Raw genomic sequence first — 17,757 nt, forward strand, 5'->3', positions numbered from 1 at the left:
AAAATGTTTTCCAGGATCCTGTGCAGGGGCGCAAATATTCTTGTTTACGTAAATCAAAGACAATCTCATGAAAAGATGGCGTGCATTTGTGCGTAATTGGTAAAAACTTACAGGCTGAAGGTACGATAGTATATAAAAGAAGAAGAGGTTGTCCAGGAAGTACAAAAAGGCTGGAACGGACCACTTCATGAATATTAATACATCCTTTCTTGAAGAAACCTTAAATTCGTTATATGACCGTCCATCTAAAAGAAAATGTGAAACAGGTAAAAAAAAAAAAGTTACAAGATTAGGTTTCAATACCAAAAGTTAAAGTAGTTTTACTATATATCTGCATTAATGTAATGAGGCAGCAATAAATATCTGAACAGGACGCCCTGCCTGGCAGATCGGGGCTCGTAAGCAGGTGTCACGAGAATATATTCTGACCAGAAATTACCCCTGCACACAGGGATAAAACGTGCCCACCAGCAGGTAAGTAGGGATGAAACTTCAATTATCCGCAGAGAATTTGTTGCATACCGTGTTTCGACCCTCTTGGGTCTTACTCATATGTATCATGTGAGATGCTCAGTTGCCCTTCTTTTAAACACAAAACATTAAACATTGGAGATGGACTACAGCTGCCTTTTAATAACATACTAACGCTATAGAAGTCCTTAATTGTGGGTACCAAGGTCATTAGTAGCAGTACTCCGTAATATATTAACACAGTATTAACCATTAGTTGGCATCAAAAACGATTTCATTAACACATTTCATTGAAATTTCCTCACATGATTAAGACCCAGGAGGGTCGATACGCCTTATGCAAGGAATTCTCTTCTAAAAAATGAAGTTTCAACGCTGCTTACCTGCTGGTGGACTCGTTTCATCCCTGGATGCAAGGGTAATTTCTGGCTGGAATATATTAGCGGTGACGCCGGAGTACAAACCCCGATCCGCCAGGCAGGGGGCCCTGTTAGCGTCACCTTCGTTTCGATTCACATTGTAGAGGATGCCCACCGAATGCGGAATGGAGTCAAAGACAATTGAATCAAGGTGAGAGGCCACTGTCAACAAAGGACAGGAGGACTGCTCGAGGCATACTGAATTTGGAAACCTTTATCTGTCAGCTAGGATATGCAGAGGACGTTTCCTCTGTATATGATGGGAGCACGGATTCAAATATTTAACAGAGATTTCTTTGAAGAAGTGAAAAATCTTTCTGTGACAAACACACGTGAACTGTCAGAGATGGCGCCTTCGATGGGTCACAGAGTGCATTACTGCTCTGCCCCATATGAAATTAGTTCCCTTTGAAGCAATGAAAGTGCAATGATGTTTGACGTGGATGAAGGTGCTATAAACTGTACAATTAAGAACCGCAGTGGCGAAAATGTAGATTGGATGCAGTTCAGCGCATTATGGGAACTGCGGCTTGAGCAAGAAAGACGGATTGAAATGTGAAAGTGAAATCGTTCTTTATGCCAACTAATTGTTAATATGGTTTCATCCCTGCTTGCAGGGTTAATTACAGACAGACAGACACAGACACAGACACAGACACAGACACAGACACACACACACACACACACACATTACCATCCTTGTGGGGACTATGTGTGAATACCTGCGTTGTGGGGACTAACCTTTCTTAATGTTTTTAAAACACACTAACAACAGAAAAATGTTAAGAAAAAATTCATGATACAGGATCCTGCTTCAAATTTGCAAATATATTGTTATTTAATCGTGCGCACAGCACCATCCTTGTGGGGACTTGAACACGTGCTACCATCCTTGTGGGGACCTTGTCTGTAACACTATTTGTGATTGAATACAGTTGAAGGCACATGGCTAAATGTTTATTTTATCAACAAAATACACAAACAACATTATAATCTGTTCATATACGAATTGCTGCATATATACTAGGGGTATACATTAAAGACATATTATGTTAATGTGCCAGAAAATATCATATCATGCTTAGAGAAAGACACTTAAAGCTGAATTTAACCTATTTTTAGTGCTTAAAATCTTAGGAGATAAGGCCACTAACACATAAACAAATTAACATATGCAACCAAGGAACATGGTCGAGTGGAACCCGGAGCTTGATTAGCTTCTTGCATTTTTGCCAAAATAGATGTTCAAGTCCCCGCAGAGATAGTGGGTGAAGACCATTGTATTTAAGCCTCCATAGAAATAGTGTGTACATTCAAAGCTTAAATCCCATTATAAAGGGTGTGAAGCTAATGATGTTCAAGTCCACACAGAGGTTGTGTTTAATTATAGGAATGTTCAAGTCCCCACAGAGATGATATGTTATTATAGCGATGTTTAAGTCCCCACAGAGATAGTGTGTTATCATAGAGATGTTCAAGTCCCCACAGAGATGGTTTTTTATTATAATGATGTTCAAGTCCCCACAAAGATAGTGTGTTATTACAGTGTTGTTCAAGTCCCCACAAAGATAGTGTGTTATTACAGTGTTGTTCAAGTTCCCACAAAGATAGTGTGTTATTACAGTCTTGTTCAAGTCCCCACAGAGATAGTGTGTTATTACAGTGTTGTTCAAGTCCCCACAGAGATAGTGTGTTATTACAGTCTTGTTCAAGTCCCCACAGAGATAGTGTGTTATTACAGTGTTGTTCAACTCCCCACAGAGATAGTGCATGAAGGTCCTCATTAAAAGAGGGTCTGATTCACAAAGCTAAACTTAGACAAAAAGTCTAACTTTACTACTTTGCAGTATTCACAAAGGTAAATTTAGACCAAAAGTCCAACTTTACTACTTTTCAATATTCACAAAGCCCCATACAGAGAATGTGAAGCTGATGATGTTCAAGTCGAATAAAACACATGGAGATGATGGACGGAGTGCTGAAACCTTTCAATCACTCAGCCCCAGTCACAAATCTGGGTTGAATCCATCATCGTTCTTTAGCTCACTTCGCCACCCCAGTTCAGACCTAGCTATATGTAAATCAGTCTTGACCCTGTGCCTCATGGGAACAGTCCAGCCCAAACTGCCAAGCCAGGTCTTCCCGGGACCAAAAACAAGCATCCTGGGACTGGTTTCGGGGTGACACCTCCTCATCAGCCAGCTAGTGTGAATCCAGTGACAAAGTGAGCAAGGGACCCACGTCTGGGCACACCCTGCCAACTTAGGGCAAACAAAGCAGACAGAAGAAGATGATGGACGGAGTGCTGAAACCTTTCAGTCACTCACCCCCAGTCACAGATCTGGGTTGAATCCATGATTGTTCTTTAGCTCACTTCGCCACCCCAGTTCAGACCCAGCTATATGCAAATCAGTCTTGACCCTGTGCCTCATGGCACCCGCTGGTGCTTCAGGTCGAAACAGAGCTTGCGTTTAATTACAGGAATGCTCAAGTCCCCACAGAGATGGTATTTATAGTGATGTTCAAGTCCCCACAAAGATAATGTTTTATTATAGTTTTTTCAAGCCCCCCACAAAGATAGTGTGTTATTAAAACAATGTTTAAGTCTCCACAGAGATAGTGCATGAAGATGATTGTGTTTAAGTCCTCATTAAAATAGGGCCAGATTCACAATGGTAAACTTAGACAAAATATTGAACTTTTCTACTTTTTGTTTTAACAATGTTAACTTAGACAAGTAGTCTAACTTTACTATTTTTCAGTATTCACAAAGCCCGATACAGATAATGCGAAGCTGATGATGCTCAAGCCAAAACAGAGCTTGTGTGTAATTACAGGAATGTTCAAGTCCCCACAGAGATGGTGTATGACTATAGGATTACCACGGTCATCAAAGAGAATGTGTATGATTATAGACATGCCCAGGTCCCCACAGAGATATGTGCGATTATAAACATGCCCAGGTCCCCACAGAGATATGTGCGATTATAAACATGCCCAGGTCCCCACAGAGATAGTGTGTGATTATAGAGATGTTGAAGTCCCCACAGAGATAGTGTGTGATTATAGACATGCCCAGGTCCCCACAGAGATAGTGTGTGACTATAGAGATGTTGAGGTCCCCACAGAGATAGTGTGTGATTATAGACATCCCAGGTCCCCACAGAGATAGTGTGTGAGTATAGAGATGTCGATGTCTTCACAGAGATGGTGTGTAACTATAGTATTACCACGGTTGCCAAAGAGAATGTGCGTGATTACAGACACACCCAGGTCCACACAGAGATAGAGTATGATTAAAAATATGCCCAGGTCCTCACAGAGATAGTGTGTGATTATAGACATGCCCATGTCCCCATAGAGATAGTGTGTGTGATTAATGGGATGCACAGGGATAGCACACAGAGATAGTGCATGATTTTAGTCATGTACAAGTCCTCACAGAGATATTGCGCGATTACATTGATGTTTAAGTCACCGCAGTGATAATGTGTGATTACAGTCATGATTAAGTCGTCTCTCCACAGTGATGTGTGTAATGATAGGTATGTTGAAGAACCCATAGAGATCGTATTAGTCTGGTGGCTTATTAAATGAATTAATCCACTTGAGGGATATTTGTTTGACCACTCTCTCACATGTTTGAATCATGATGCTACCACTCATCCTTTATTCCTTCTAAGGTCTATACAATAATTTCTATTTGCTTGAATAACAAAAAAACTGTTGGTAGCCAGCAACAAGATACCCTCAGGTGTGAATATGCACTTTATATATGCACATAGGATGATATGGTGTGATAATAGTGGTACTCAAGCCACCACTAGGGATAGACTGGAATTATCCCATATCTATGAATCCCACTTCAAATGCAGCATTAACTGATTTAAACTGTGTTCATCCATGAAGGTTCGCACTTCCTTAAAAATCCAAGTATTTGAGTTCTCATTTTCTTTTCTAGCCCCATCTTATTAACTCTAGTCTCCATTAAGAAGATAAAGCTGTATTTCTGATTGCAATAAGCTCCCTATACTGATTCATTCTGACGTTTTAGGATTATTACAATAGAGAAAATGATTTAAGTGCTTTCTTTTCTCTTTGGAAGTGTAATGTTCTTGAGTATGGAGTAACAGGGAAGGGGGCTCCTATTCTTAAGCTAGGGCAAAGGTATATTTCAGCACATTGAAAGATTTATGTGGCAATTGCTTTTAAAGATGTCTGTAAGCCATTGTTGAGGAGAATAATTAAGAGCGCTTCTCTAGCAAAACAAAAGATGCCATTTTAAATCTGAACATTGAACAGTTTTGGACGTGCTTGCGCTTTTAATATTAAGTCACATTACGTGTAATTGTTTGCCTATCATCCCATCATTTGGTCAGAAATATCGATTTACCTGGGGTCTAAATCTCGGGCTATTAAGACACATACAAATATGTGCAATATACTTAGCCCACTAACTAACACTGCACAATTTGTGCAATTTATATAGCCCGTAAGCATTTATGTCCTTTTTCCTCAGTTTGAAATGATGACAGCTATTGCCTCATTTTCAGGGCCTCTGTAGTTTTCATTCAGTCTCAAACAGGTGTTGCCCTTAAATCAGCATTATAAATTGATGTACAGTTCGCACTGACTATTGACTTTTCTCTGTACATATTTCACTGGCTTAAACATGGTGAAAGTGTTGTAGCTCAGAATTAGAGAAAAAGTGTTATTACCATGCTATTTCTCACACTAGGGAGCTAATACTACACTGTGAACCCAGTGTAGTCTTTATTTTCACGGATAATATTCGCTACCAGATTTACTGCAGCCTTCAAAATGAGGGCCTAATCAATGTAGTAAAAGAAGCATTGACAAAGCCAATATAATCAGGGTTACTTTTACAGAAATTATTGTGCTTAATTGGAAAATTAGGTTTTGTGCATGAGTGTGAAGCTATTGCTAAGCACTGCGTGGGGTGCATACTCTGGTTGCAATTCTAACAGGGAGTGGATGATGCAAGTGCACAGACTCAAAAGAAAGAGATGCAGGCTTGGAGCAGCATTTCTTAGAATTGTTAATTTCCTTTTGTGTGTAGCCGGCTGACTGTTCTTTGTAATGTGACCACGAAAGATACAAGTTAAGCACAGACAAAGCCGATAGTTTTTACTTTTTTAACGGAACGTCTATTGAGTTGCTCATACTATGGGGCATGTAAGCGAGGAAAACATGCATGCTGGGCCATGAGTATATTGGCACAGTTACTTAGGCTTGTAACCAACAGTCTATCGAGATTCCTTATACTTTCGGTAAGCGAAGGTTACCCAAAAGTTTGCTTACAAGCTGTACAGAGACCCACAATGTGTGCAGTCCATCAGCACAGGCAACAGACCCCACGGTGAGTACGGATCTCTGAAAATGACAACTGTGAGACCCTTGATATGTACACCTCAACTGCAATGTCATGAAGAAAGAGAAGCACCCACAGCAATGTATAATTTGTAGTAGTGCTTCCTTATGCTCTGGTGGTATATAAAAAGGCAATATTACCTATAAAAGTGGCAGCATTATGATTCCTATATTATGAGCTTATTTAACAGAGAAATATAAACATTCCTATTGTGTGCCTGTTTCTTTTAAAAGGGTTGTCAAACTGCCAAAATGTTTTACTGATCATATATAACTTTCTCTAAAATATCAAAAGAGGTGGCAACACAATGGGAGTAAGAGAAGCAAGAGACATGTGGTATTAAGAGCTCAGTTTGTTGCCTGTCTTTTATTTGAGAGTACTATGCAGAGTTGAATGCGCCTTATTTATAGTATGGCTGATATGACAGATGCAGCGCAGCAGATGGGGGGGGGAAATCCCAATGCAACCTACTTTCAGGACTCAGAAGGCTAACGATCAAAGTGGAAACTGGTTAGGACAGAGCACAGGGGCACATCTATTGTTATTGCAGCAGGCACAGTAGCACCAGGGCTGAAGGAGGTAAAGAGCCGGGGGAAGCCTGCTCTATGACCATGCATGGAGCATAAACAGGGCCACTGGAATTATGTGGCAGGGTTGAGTAAATTATGTGGCAAGAAAAGACAATTTATGCAGCAATATGTGTCACATTTTGGGATAGTATTACTTAATTATTTTGTCATTCTTAAACTTGTTAAGACTATTAGTTGCAATTCACTGCCCGGCAACATGTATCACTGCGTTTTTAGTAACTTTTGAACCGTTTGAGCCGGAAACAACATTTTTTTGTTAAAATCTGAAGATTATGCAACAGATGATGGATTATGTGGCAAATGCAGCAAATGTATAATTGTACGGAAATCGCAGCAGCGGCACAATTGCAGTGGGCCTGAGCATATGGACCTAGCTATCATTAGTGTAGCAGGTGCAGTGGAACTGGGAAAGGCGGGGTGAAGAGCCAACAGCAGCCGGTTCCAGAAATTAAGGATTGAGGTGCTGCTATTGTATTGCATTATACAGTGGTGTGGTGCCAAAGTACATTTTTGGATAGGTAGGATTGTCGCTGGCAGAGTGTTGTATTTATAATCTTCTTTAGTGGGAAATGTTTTGATTTCAAAGATGTGCGACCACAGAGGTGCTCTTAATATATCTTGGGGGACAGTGCCTATGAATGTAAGCATTTGCTTTAACAGCAAGGTAGGGGCTCGTTTCTTGGTTAAAGTTGTCTCTTCTACTGTTTGTTCTATCTATATTCTCATGTCTGCTAGTTCCTTTTAAAAATATAGCTTTTCCCTGCATTCCCCGGTATGTTGGCTAATATTGCTTAATTACTCAGTTTTTTATTTTGCTTGCTTTGTGTTTTTTAAATCCTTTCTTGTTGTGGGAACAAAGGAGGTTTCGGTGGGACTTGGGGCTTGTGTGTTATTCTTTTTAAACTGCAGGAAAAGCATGTGTTCATGTGCTGTTTCCTCGCCCGATGGACGTTTTTGTTGTGCCATAACTTCTCTGCCACCTTCGGTCTAGCTCCAAGTGCCACGGCCCTATTTAATATGCCTGGGGAGCGGATGCGCAGTGGCTAGGTAGGGCCTCATTTCTTGGTTAAAGCTGCCTTTACTACTGCTCGTTCTGCCTATATTATGTCTAATATTGCCTTTTAATTATATATATTTTCCCCATGTTCCTCCGTATGTTGGCTAATACTGTTTTTTATTTTGCTTGCTTTGTTTTTTTTAAATCCTTGCTTGCTGTGGGAACAAAGGGTGTTTCAGGGGGACTTGGGGCTGGTGTGTTATTCTTTCGGGCTGCGGAAAAAGCTTGTGTTCAAGTGTTGTTTCCTCACCAGACAGCCTTTTCTGTTGTGCCATAACTTCTCTGCCGCCTTCGGTCTAGCTCCAAGTAACACAGCCCTATTTAAAATGGCCAGGGAGTGAATGTGCCTCAGACGCATGCAGCAGGTGTGCCGCTGGTGCACCAAAAACGTGCCAAAGTCAAGCCCGTCTGTGCCCATCCATGTCTCGCCGGGGACAGGGGCCACTAACCCTGGTCCCCGTTAACTGGAGAGGTTAGCTTAAACTCAGAACCAATTAAAGGTTTTACAGCTTGTCCGCCCCACGGATTGTCAGATTATTGTGCCTGGGGTGAGTTCTTTAGCCTGTAGCAACTGTAATTATGTATGTTCTATCTATGTAAACAGCAATGATAGTAATGCCTGTTACTCATCTGCAGCCAACGCCTTTGAGGTTTCCCCCACTATGGCTGACCATATCTCTGAGTCTTCTGGAGGATCTAGTAAGACCAGGGAATTTCGATTCTTCAGTTTAAACTGTTGGACTCTCCCTAAACACCAACAACATCTATTCAACTTTTTACGGGCTTCTCCGGCTGATGCCTTCTTTTACTGAGACATGGCTTTGCGGGGGCTCTGCACCAAATGTAATTACGGCCCTTCCCCTAACTATTCTATAGTTAGGAAAGATAGACAAGACAGGACAGGCAAGGGGATTGCCATTATTTTAAAAAATGACTTCCAGTGTAAAACTGAAAAATTCTCTGTTCCGGACTGTAGATATTTCTGAATTGCGATCTCACTTACACCGACATTCACGTTCTCAGAAGCCCTGTTGTATCGTCTACCTGGTTACACAGGAAATTGGTGTACCTCCTTGCCATACTTGGTAGCTCCACAAATTAACTCTACTTGCTGATATTAATCTTCATTTAGAAGATCCCAGTTGCACCTTGAGTTCGACTCTCATAGTGGATCTTGGTGTCTTTAGCCTGACTTTGTGCAACACTGGCCCTACTCATCTGGCCAGCCATTTGTTGGATGCAGTTTTTTCCAATGTCTCGGACTTGGTGACTTCACCCCCTATGCTACTATTGTTGTCTGACCATTTTGCTTTGCCCTTAACTATTAGAATCCCACCATGTCTTTTAACATCACCATGATTAATGTTGATGTAACACCTAAAGGATTAGGGGCCCGATGTAGGTAAATTAGATTCATACAGAATTTTACCGATTCGGTATTATGAATCGGTAAATCTAATGTAGGTAATTATTCGGTAAGAAATACCGAATCGGTAGGATTCGGTATTTACCGATTCAGTAATTACCGAATCGGTATTTGTCATTGATTCCTATGGGCCTTGAAGCCCATAGGAATTAATGGTAAATACCGATTCGGTAATTACCGAATCGGTAAAATTACCGAATCGGTAAAATTACCGAATTGCCAAGGGGGACAGGGTGTCACTTTGACACCCTGTTGCACCCCTGTTACTGGCTTGTGTGCCACATGGCACAGGTGTACATGCACAGATGTGCATGTACACAGGTATTCGTTATTTACCACCAAATATTATTTGGTGGTAAATAACGAATCGGTAAGGGCCTGTGGCACTGTTTGAAGTGCCACCTACATCTGTATTTACCGATTCGGTAAATTTACCGATTCGGTATTTTACAGAATCGGTAAATTTACCGAATCGGTAAATATACCGATTCTGTAACTATAAGGCCCCCTACATGTCAAACAGCAAATACCGGTCGGTAACGGCCGAAATCGGCCGTTACCGACCGGTATTTGCCGTCCTACATCTGGCCCTAGGTCCTTGTTGGACACTATGACCTCAATACCATTTGCAACCTATTTAAATCTATGAAATTAGGCTCTCCTTTCGACCCTCTACCCCCTAAAATGATCAGGCAACTTGACTCTACCTTGTAATCTATGTTAAGAGATCTTCTTAATATCTTTCTTGGTGAGGGGCTGGTTCCCAAGAAATAGAAACATGCTATGGTCCTTCCCCTCCTGAAAAAAAACAACTTTGACCCAACCAATATGTCCAACTTTCATCCCATTTCCCTTCTTCAGCCAGATTATCTCGTTTGTGGAGGCTCAGAATTTACATCATCATTCTGAGTCTGGATTTAGGGCAGAACACAGTACGGAATTCGCCCTCTTGGTCATTACCGAGTGCTAGAGGCAGCTTTTTTATGGCAGTACGTCTGCGTTCTTTTTGTTAACCTTAGCGTAGCCTTCAATACGGTGTCTTATTCCATTTTGGAGGAGAGACTGTTTGGCCTGGGCCTTGATGGCTCAGCCTTTGCCTGCCTTAGATCATTTTTGACAGATTGTACATTTAAAATTTCCCCCCCTATGCCAGACCTGAGACTCATGCACTGAGTTCAGTGCTGAGCCCTCTATTGTTTGACATCTACCTCTATCTTTGGTTGATGAAGTATAGAGGTGTGGTCTGACACTTTTCTCCTACGCAGACGACACATAGATCATCTTTATGTTGTCATCTAGACAGAAAAATGGACCCATGGATTTAAGCTTTAGCCTGAGTAGCATCTCCTTATGGATGAACAAAACCTCTCTCAGGTTCACGACTGAGGTCATGACTCTGGGGAAAAACTCCTCCATCTGAGGTCCTCATCACTGTACTGACTCTCTGGGGGCTCTGCCCATTCCAACTCAGAAAGTAAAACATCTGGGATTCCTTCTGGATGACAAATTGTCTATGAAGCCTCAAGTGGCTAAGTTGAACGCCACTAGTTTTGTGGTCCTCAAATGGCTAAAAAATATCATTTGGATGATCCCTACTCCCACTCAAAGGACTGTGATCCAGGCTTTTGGTTTTAGCCTGACTGAACTACAGCAATTAGTTCCATTTGGGCGCACACAAAGCTACAACCTGCAGGCTACAATTAATTCAGAATGCAGTTGTAATGTTTTACCAACTTCCAAAAACTTCTTCAGTCTCCAACGTTCTTCACGAGCTTCATTGGTTGACAATTCCTAACCGCATCATGTTCAAAGCCTTATGCTACATGTTCAAGCCTAAAGCAGGAACTGGATCAAGGTTATTTTTAAGACTTGATGTCACTTTATCATCCTTCTTGATCTTTGCGATCTATGAACCCCTCTCTCTTCAGTGTGACTAGGTTCTACTTGACTCATATGACAGGTCCTTCCTTTTCAAATTTGGGCCTGAATCTCTGGAATTCTCTCCCATAGTCATTGAGAAACTGTACATCTATCCTCAGTTTTCGCAAAGGTTTGAAGACTCAGGGGCTTATAGGATGGAGGGCAGACTGAAGTCCGCTTGCCACCCTAGCGGTGCTGGGACCGGCCACCCGGCGTTCCCGCACAGCCAATTAGGAAGCGACCGTCACCCTGGCAGTCGCATTACGCACCATTTACACAGCAGAACCCACCCTAATGCCAATGAGGCATGCTGTGCATTTCCATGCACAACGTGACAGGCACTCAGGCACTGCACGGTGCCTGCCACCTTGTGCATGGCAATGAAGGTGGGTACCATAGGTACCCACCAAGTGCCGCCCCCACCCCCCCGGGGTCCCGCATGCAATTTCCGCCAGCCTTTCCATGGCTGTATCGCCGCCATGGAAAGGCATTCAAAATCCCTCATCATAATATGGCGGACAGAGCCTGCTAAGCACCGCCACCATATTATTTCCCAAATCCGCCCGGCCGGCAATCGTGACGATTGCCGACCGGCAGAAAAGCAGCGGGCGTTTTTTACGTCCGCCGTGGTACACCCCCCATGGTAATATGGCAGGGGTAAATGGCGGGTGGGAGAGATGGCGGGCGGACCGCCACCGCCAGTTGAGCAGTGGCAATCCACCCGACATCATAATGACCCCCTTTGCTCTTTTAATTCAGGAATCTCTCACCTCCCTTCTTTGTGCCGGGAAACCCCTTGAGGTAGCTGTTCGCATTACAAGTTCAAATAGTAATAATTAACCGAGAGAGATAGACACACAAATTATAATATAGTCAGGACTAAAACATATAGGTATCAACACAGCAGTAGCCTTGTTAGAGGGACAGCAAGGTGATATGTGCATGTACACTAAAAAAGGGGGTAATCAGAGAAGACCTAGTAATTAATTTGGCAAGATTTGGAAGGCAGGGATCCTGTCAAATGTGTAAAGTGATACGGTGTGTGATATTCTCATAATTTGTTTTCTCATAGGAATGCGAATTTGCAGGAAAATTATGTGAAATCACATGCAATTACTCAAAATGAGAATCCATCATTGAGTGCGATATTGGAGCACAAAATACATGCTGTGGTGAAAACATAGCATGAAAACACAGGCAGCACAAGCAACAGCCGTTCATGTTCAGAACATTCGCATTGTTCTCATGTACTTGCAGTAAAATGTTGCTGCAAATGACGCAATAGTATGTGAAGTGGTGCAATTTTGGAAATGTATGTAATAATGGGAGTTGGTGATATGAGAAGTAGCAATGCACCTTTTATATAAGGCAGGGACACTGCCTAGTACTGTACGATTATATGTCGTTGACTTGGGGAAGAACACCATAAAGTGGAAAGACTAATGCTCTGAAAGTGTTTTTAACTCAAGGAAGTGCTGCTCATGCGTTGATCTTATAAAGAGTAGGGCATGTTATGAGAAAAAGAAGGCAATTGCACTATAAAGGACCTGCTTCTAAATATGACAAAAAACTCTCAAACATAGCAATCAGGCAGCATTTGTACCGAAATGTAAATATAACTTAAAGCTATAGGCTTTCTTACTGTTTCTGGAAAAAAGGGTTATGACATCAAATTAGAATAGAAATGTGTTTTTAGGTGATATGGGCTTTTCTAGGGTTAAGCGTGCGTACAGGTTTTTAGGTGGCAAGGGAATTTCAAGGGTTTAGGGTGGATATGGGTTTTTAGGTGGTAAGGTATTTTTTAGGGTTTAGGGTGGGTAAAGGTTTTTGGGTGGCAACTGAATTTTTTATATTTATGGTGGGTATAGGTATTTGGGCGGAAAGGTTTTTTAGGGTGAGTATAGGTTTTTGGGTGGTAAGAGTTATTTTAGTGTTTAGGATGGGTATGATTTTTGGGTGGCAAGTGAATTTTTATGGTTTAGGGTAGGTGTAGGTTTTTGGGTGGTAAGGGATTTTTTGGGGTTCAGGGTGGGTATGGGTTTATGGGTGGAAAAGGAATTTTTATCATTTAAGATGGGTGTGGGATTGTAGGTGGCAAGGGATTTTATAGGATTTACGGTGGGTATGGGTTTTTGGGTGGGAGGGGAAATTTTATGGTTTTGGGTGGGTGTGGGATTTTGTGAGGCATGGGAAATTTTATGGCTTTGGGTGGGTATGGGTTTTTGGGAGATAAGGAATTTTTAGTGTTTAGGTTGGGTATGGGTTTTTGGGTGATAATGATTTTATTAGGGTTTAGCATTTGTATGTTTTTTTGGGTGGAAAGGGATTTTTTATGGTTTAGCATTTGTATGAAAACCACCTGTCGACAGGCAGAAAGAGCCTGGAGGAAGAACTATGACAAAAACCTTAAAATATGTTACCTGGCTAAGCTAAAGGCATATCACAGAGCTGTCTGTAGAGCTCGAGCGGACTATTATGCTCGGGAATTTCAGGCAAGCGTTAATCCATCTAAACTGATTTTTAAAGTTTTGAAGGAGCTTGCAGCTAATAGATCTTCAGCCACTGAAATATGTTCTCAGGCCCACTGTGAGTTGCTAGCTAGCTTCTTTGTGGAAAAAGTTAATGCCATCTACCGCTCTTTCCCCAAAGTGGATCCTGAGGGTACGATTTTGACACCACGTACCTCTCAGTGTTTGGCTATTCTTCCTATACCTTCGGAACAAGAGTTTACCCTCTTGACGGCTAAGGTTAAATCAGGCTCTCCTGACGACCCTCTGAAGCCAGCCCAGTTCTTGGACTCGGCGTCCATCTGCCTTCCACCTATTTTTCATCTTGTGGAGCAGTCCCTTATCACTGGGATAGTGCCACCTAGCTGGAAGGCTGCCTGTGTTAGACCCATTATTAAAAAACCAGGATTGGATCCGTTGAAGGCGGAGAGCTATCGACCAATATCTCTGCTCCCGTGGGTAGCAAAGATCGCAGAGGCCCATGTTAACAACATTCTAACTAAACATCTGGCCTCCGCACACCTACTTGATCCAACCCAGAATGGTTTTAGACCGGAACATAGTACAGAGACGGCGCTCCTTTATATGGTAGAACATCTCCGCTCTGTACTAGATGCAGGTCAAACGGCGGCGCTGGTCCTTTTGGACCTTAGTGCCGCATTTGACACTGTATCTCACACCATCTTGGTCCACAGGCTGGGTGAAGCCGGCATTACAGGTAGGGCACTTGATTGGTTCCGGCCGTTCCTCTCGGAACGATCTTTTCAGGTGGTAACGCCACCTTTCAGATCTAAGTCCCATGCCATTACCCAAGGAGTCCCGCAGGGGTCGGCGTTGAGCCCCACGCTCTTCAATCTTTATGTCCAACCGTTGGCGGAAGTTGCGAAGAGCTGGGGTCTCACTATGGTATCGTACGCCGACGATACCCAGTTGGCGGTAGCCCTCAATGGGGATTCCAACCAACCAGCATTGAATTTTGCGGCTGGTTTGAGGGCTGTTGCTAGTTGGCTAACGCTTAACTGTTTACAGCTCAACGCCCTCAAAACTGAGGTAATGGTTTTGGGAAAACATCCTGATCTGTGGGGTGACAATTGGTGGCCTGATGAGCTGGGTTCGCCACCTAAACCCATCCCGGAATTAAAAAACCTTGGTGTCTGGCTGGACTCTAAACTGACTTTTGCATATCACACTAAGAAGGTGGCATCTACGTGCTTCGGCATTTTGCGAGGTCTAAGGCCGATCCTTAGATTTTTCGATGCCCCAACGCATCAGATAGTAATCCAAGCCAGCGTACTATCTAGGCTGGACTACGCTAGCTCATTGCTGTTAGGTGCGAACCAGGCTGAAGTTCAGCGACTCCAGCGAGTACAGAATGCGGCTGCACGTACCTTGGTGGGTCTGCCTCGCTTCTGCTCTGCTCGCACCACAATCTGTAAACTACACTGGTTACCTGTGATCAGACGTGTAGAGTTCAAGAGCCTGTGTTTCGCTTACAAAATTCTGAAACTGATACTCCTGCCATCCTTCAGAATCTTCTGATTTTGTACATTCCATCGCGAAACCTTCGCTCTGCTGGCCTAGACCTGGCACTTGTCCCACGGTTCCAAAAATGTAGATTGGGGGGCCGCTCATTCAGGGTGATGGCTGCTAAATTGTGGAATACCCTCCCCGTCCACATTCGCTCACTGGATACTCTCCTTGCCTTTAGGAAAGCTGTTAAGACGCACCTTTTTCCTCTGCCGTATTAGCTGCGTCTCTGCTGGTTCGTTGGTTATGTTACTTTTACAGGTATAGCGCCGGGACGCCCCTTAGCTGGGGCAGTTGTGCGCTTAAGAAATGACAATTAACATAACATAACATAACGTATGGGTCTTTTGGGTGTAAGAGAATTTTAAGGGTTACGGGTGGGTATAGGTTTTTCATTGGAGAGGGATTTTTTTAACAGTTTTAGGGTGGGTATGTGGGTTTTTGGGTGGCAAGGGCATTTTTAGCGTTTAGGGTGGGTATGGGTTTTTGGGTGGCAAGATCATTTTTAAGGTTTAAAGTGGGTGTGGGTTTTTGGGGGCAAGGAGGGACATTTTATGGTTTAGGGTGGGTATGGGTTTTTGGGTTGTGAGGTTTGTCTTAGGTTTTAGCGTGAGTATGGGTTTTGGGTGACATAGGAACCTTTGGTGTGGCTTTTGGGTTTTAGGATGGGTGTAGGTTCTTTAGTGGTAAGGGATTTTCTAGGGTGGGTATGAGTTTTATGGGCAGCAAGGGAATTTTAATCTTTTAAGATGGGTGTGGGATTTTTGGTGGCAAGGGATTTTGTAGGATTTACGGTGGGAATGGGATTTTGGGAGGCAATGGAATTTTTAAGGTTTTGAGTGGGTGTGGGTTTTTGTGGGGCAAGGGATATGGTATGGTTTAGGGTGGGTAACTTTGGCCAGACGCTCACTGACCTGTGGGGGGTCACCCAGGCGGGGCTCCAGATTTCCGCAGCCTCAGCGCTGCCCTCCTTCAGCACTCCCCAGGCTCCCTGCTACCTGGACGTGACGTGACAGCAGACGGCTGATCGGGGACTTCATCCCCCAACACCCCTAGCACCTTGGAAGGCGTGCTTCCGGTCCCGCCCCCCGGAGGTGCGCTAAAGGACAGCGCGAGCCCCCGCGTCGCGGGAGAGCGCCCGGGGCGAAGCCCAGGCAAAGGTCGGGCCCTCTGTGGCCCTCAGAGGCACGAGGTGGCCGGGACGGGCCAGCTCTCTTGGCTTAACAGCTAAAGAAGGTACAGTACTGCATACCATTCACAAGACTATTCATGGACTTCCTGGCTTTTCGTTCACTGTCACTAATTTTGAACAGACTTTATTATTAGCGACACATAAGGGGGCATACCAACCTTCTATACCACAGCCAGAGAATGGAAAATCTTATCCTGAGCTATACATCACCCACCTCTATCTGCGAAATAAATATTGATGATTGTCGCCAAATGCTATCCCCGTCACATACCCCCGTTAGTTCGCCTAACTTGTCCTACTGGGAGGAACTAAATGCTCTGTGCGGGACTAAGTTTATTCCAGTAATATCCCCCTCCCCCGCAAAAGGCCTCAGCATTAACACTCCCCCTGACAGACCCGGTGAACTTTCCCTACCACTCAATGAGGATAACATCCAGGCTACTGCTCTGTCGCTGGGCCAAAGGATGAAAAGGAAACACGAAGGGGCAAATGATTACGAACTCCAACCCAAAATACAAAAACGCTGTATCGATCCCCCATCGCTTGTTATAAACTCCATCACACCCAGGGGGGTTGGTGAATGTTTGGATGATAAAGTAACATCGCCTCAATTGCAACTACTGCCCCAGCTCGAATTGTTGTTAAATTCTGTAATAGCACCCTTGCTAGAACGAATCACCGCTTTAGGGGATAGGCTGACAAGTATAGAATCTGCTATTAAAGCCAACTCTTCACATGTTATAAACGTGGCAGCACCCAATTGCTCCCTTCCGCTAACTATACCTGAAACACTCACGTTAACCGACACAACAAAAACTGTCTCAGCTCCCAGTATGTTACCTCCAACTGCTACTAAAACTACGCATAAACCCTCGCTTATTACAAAAAATGTCCTGATTGAAAGACAGCCTCCTAAGAGCCAACCCCTACTGGTTACTAAGATTGCCCCTAAACCTTTGTTAACAAATTGCTCTGCTATTAGAGCAGAGGCAAGCAGAACAGCACGTATAGACCTACCTCCGGAAGCCGCCCCCTTAGTCTTAGTTCTCTCAGGAGTACCAGCTCCCGCTCACAGGAAATCCGAGAGTTATCAGGACCTATTATACAAGGTCATTTTCTGGTTAGCTAAAAATAGACCCCTGCCACCCAATTTGGATGGTGGTATCCTGAGTGTTAGAAGGGTGGGCTGGTTAGGGTCACTACCAAAGGACATTCCTGGGGACCTAATCCTTGTTAAATTTAGGAATAGGAACATC

The 17,757-nt window shown here is 43.4% G+C and overlaps 1 protein-coding gene across 2 annotated transcripts in view; it reads right to left on the reverse strand.

The window, feature by feature from the left end:
- Nucleotides 1-17,757, reverse strand: part of SLC35A5 (solute carrier family 35 member A5) — a 155,880-nt gene that overhangs the window by 46,764 nt on the left and 91,359 nt on the right. For both annotated transcript variants that reach the window (XM_078658314.1, XM_078658315.1), the window contains exon 5: nt 112-245. In XM_078658314.1, the coding sequence (XP_078514440.1) occupies nt 112-245 (134 nt within the window). The remainder of the gene's footprint in view (nt 1-111; nt 246-17,757) is intronic.

The sequence above is a fragment of the Lissotriton helveticus genome, chromosome 8 (genome assembly GCF_964261635.1).
Source record: "Lissotriton helveticus chromosome 8, aLisHel1.1, whole genome shotgun sequence".
In the NCBI taxonomy this organism is placed as follows: domain Eukaryota; kingdom Metazoa; phylum Chordata; class Amphibia; order Caudata; family Salamandridae; genus Lissotriton; species Lissotriton helveticus.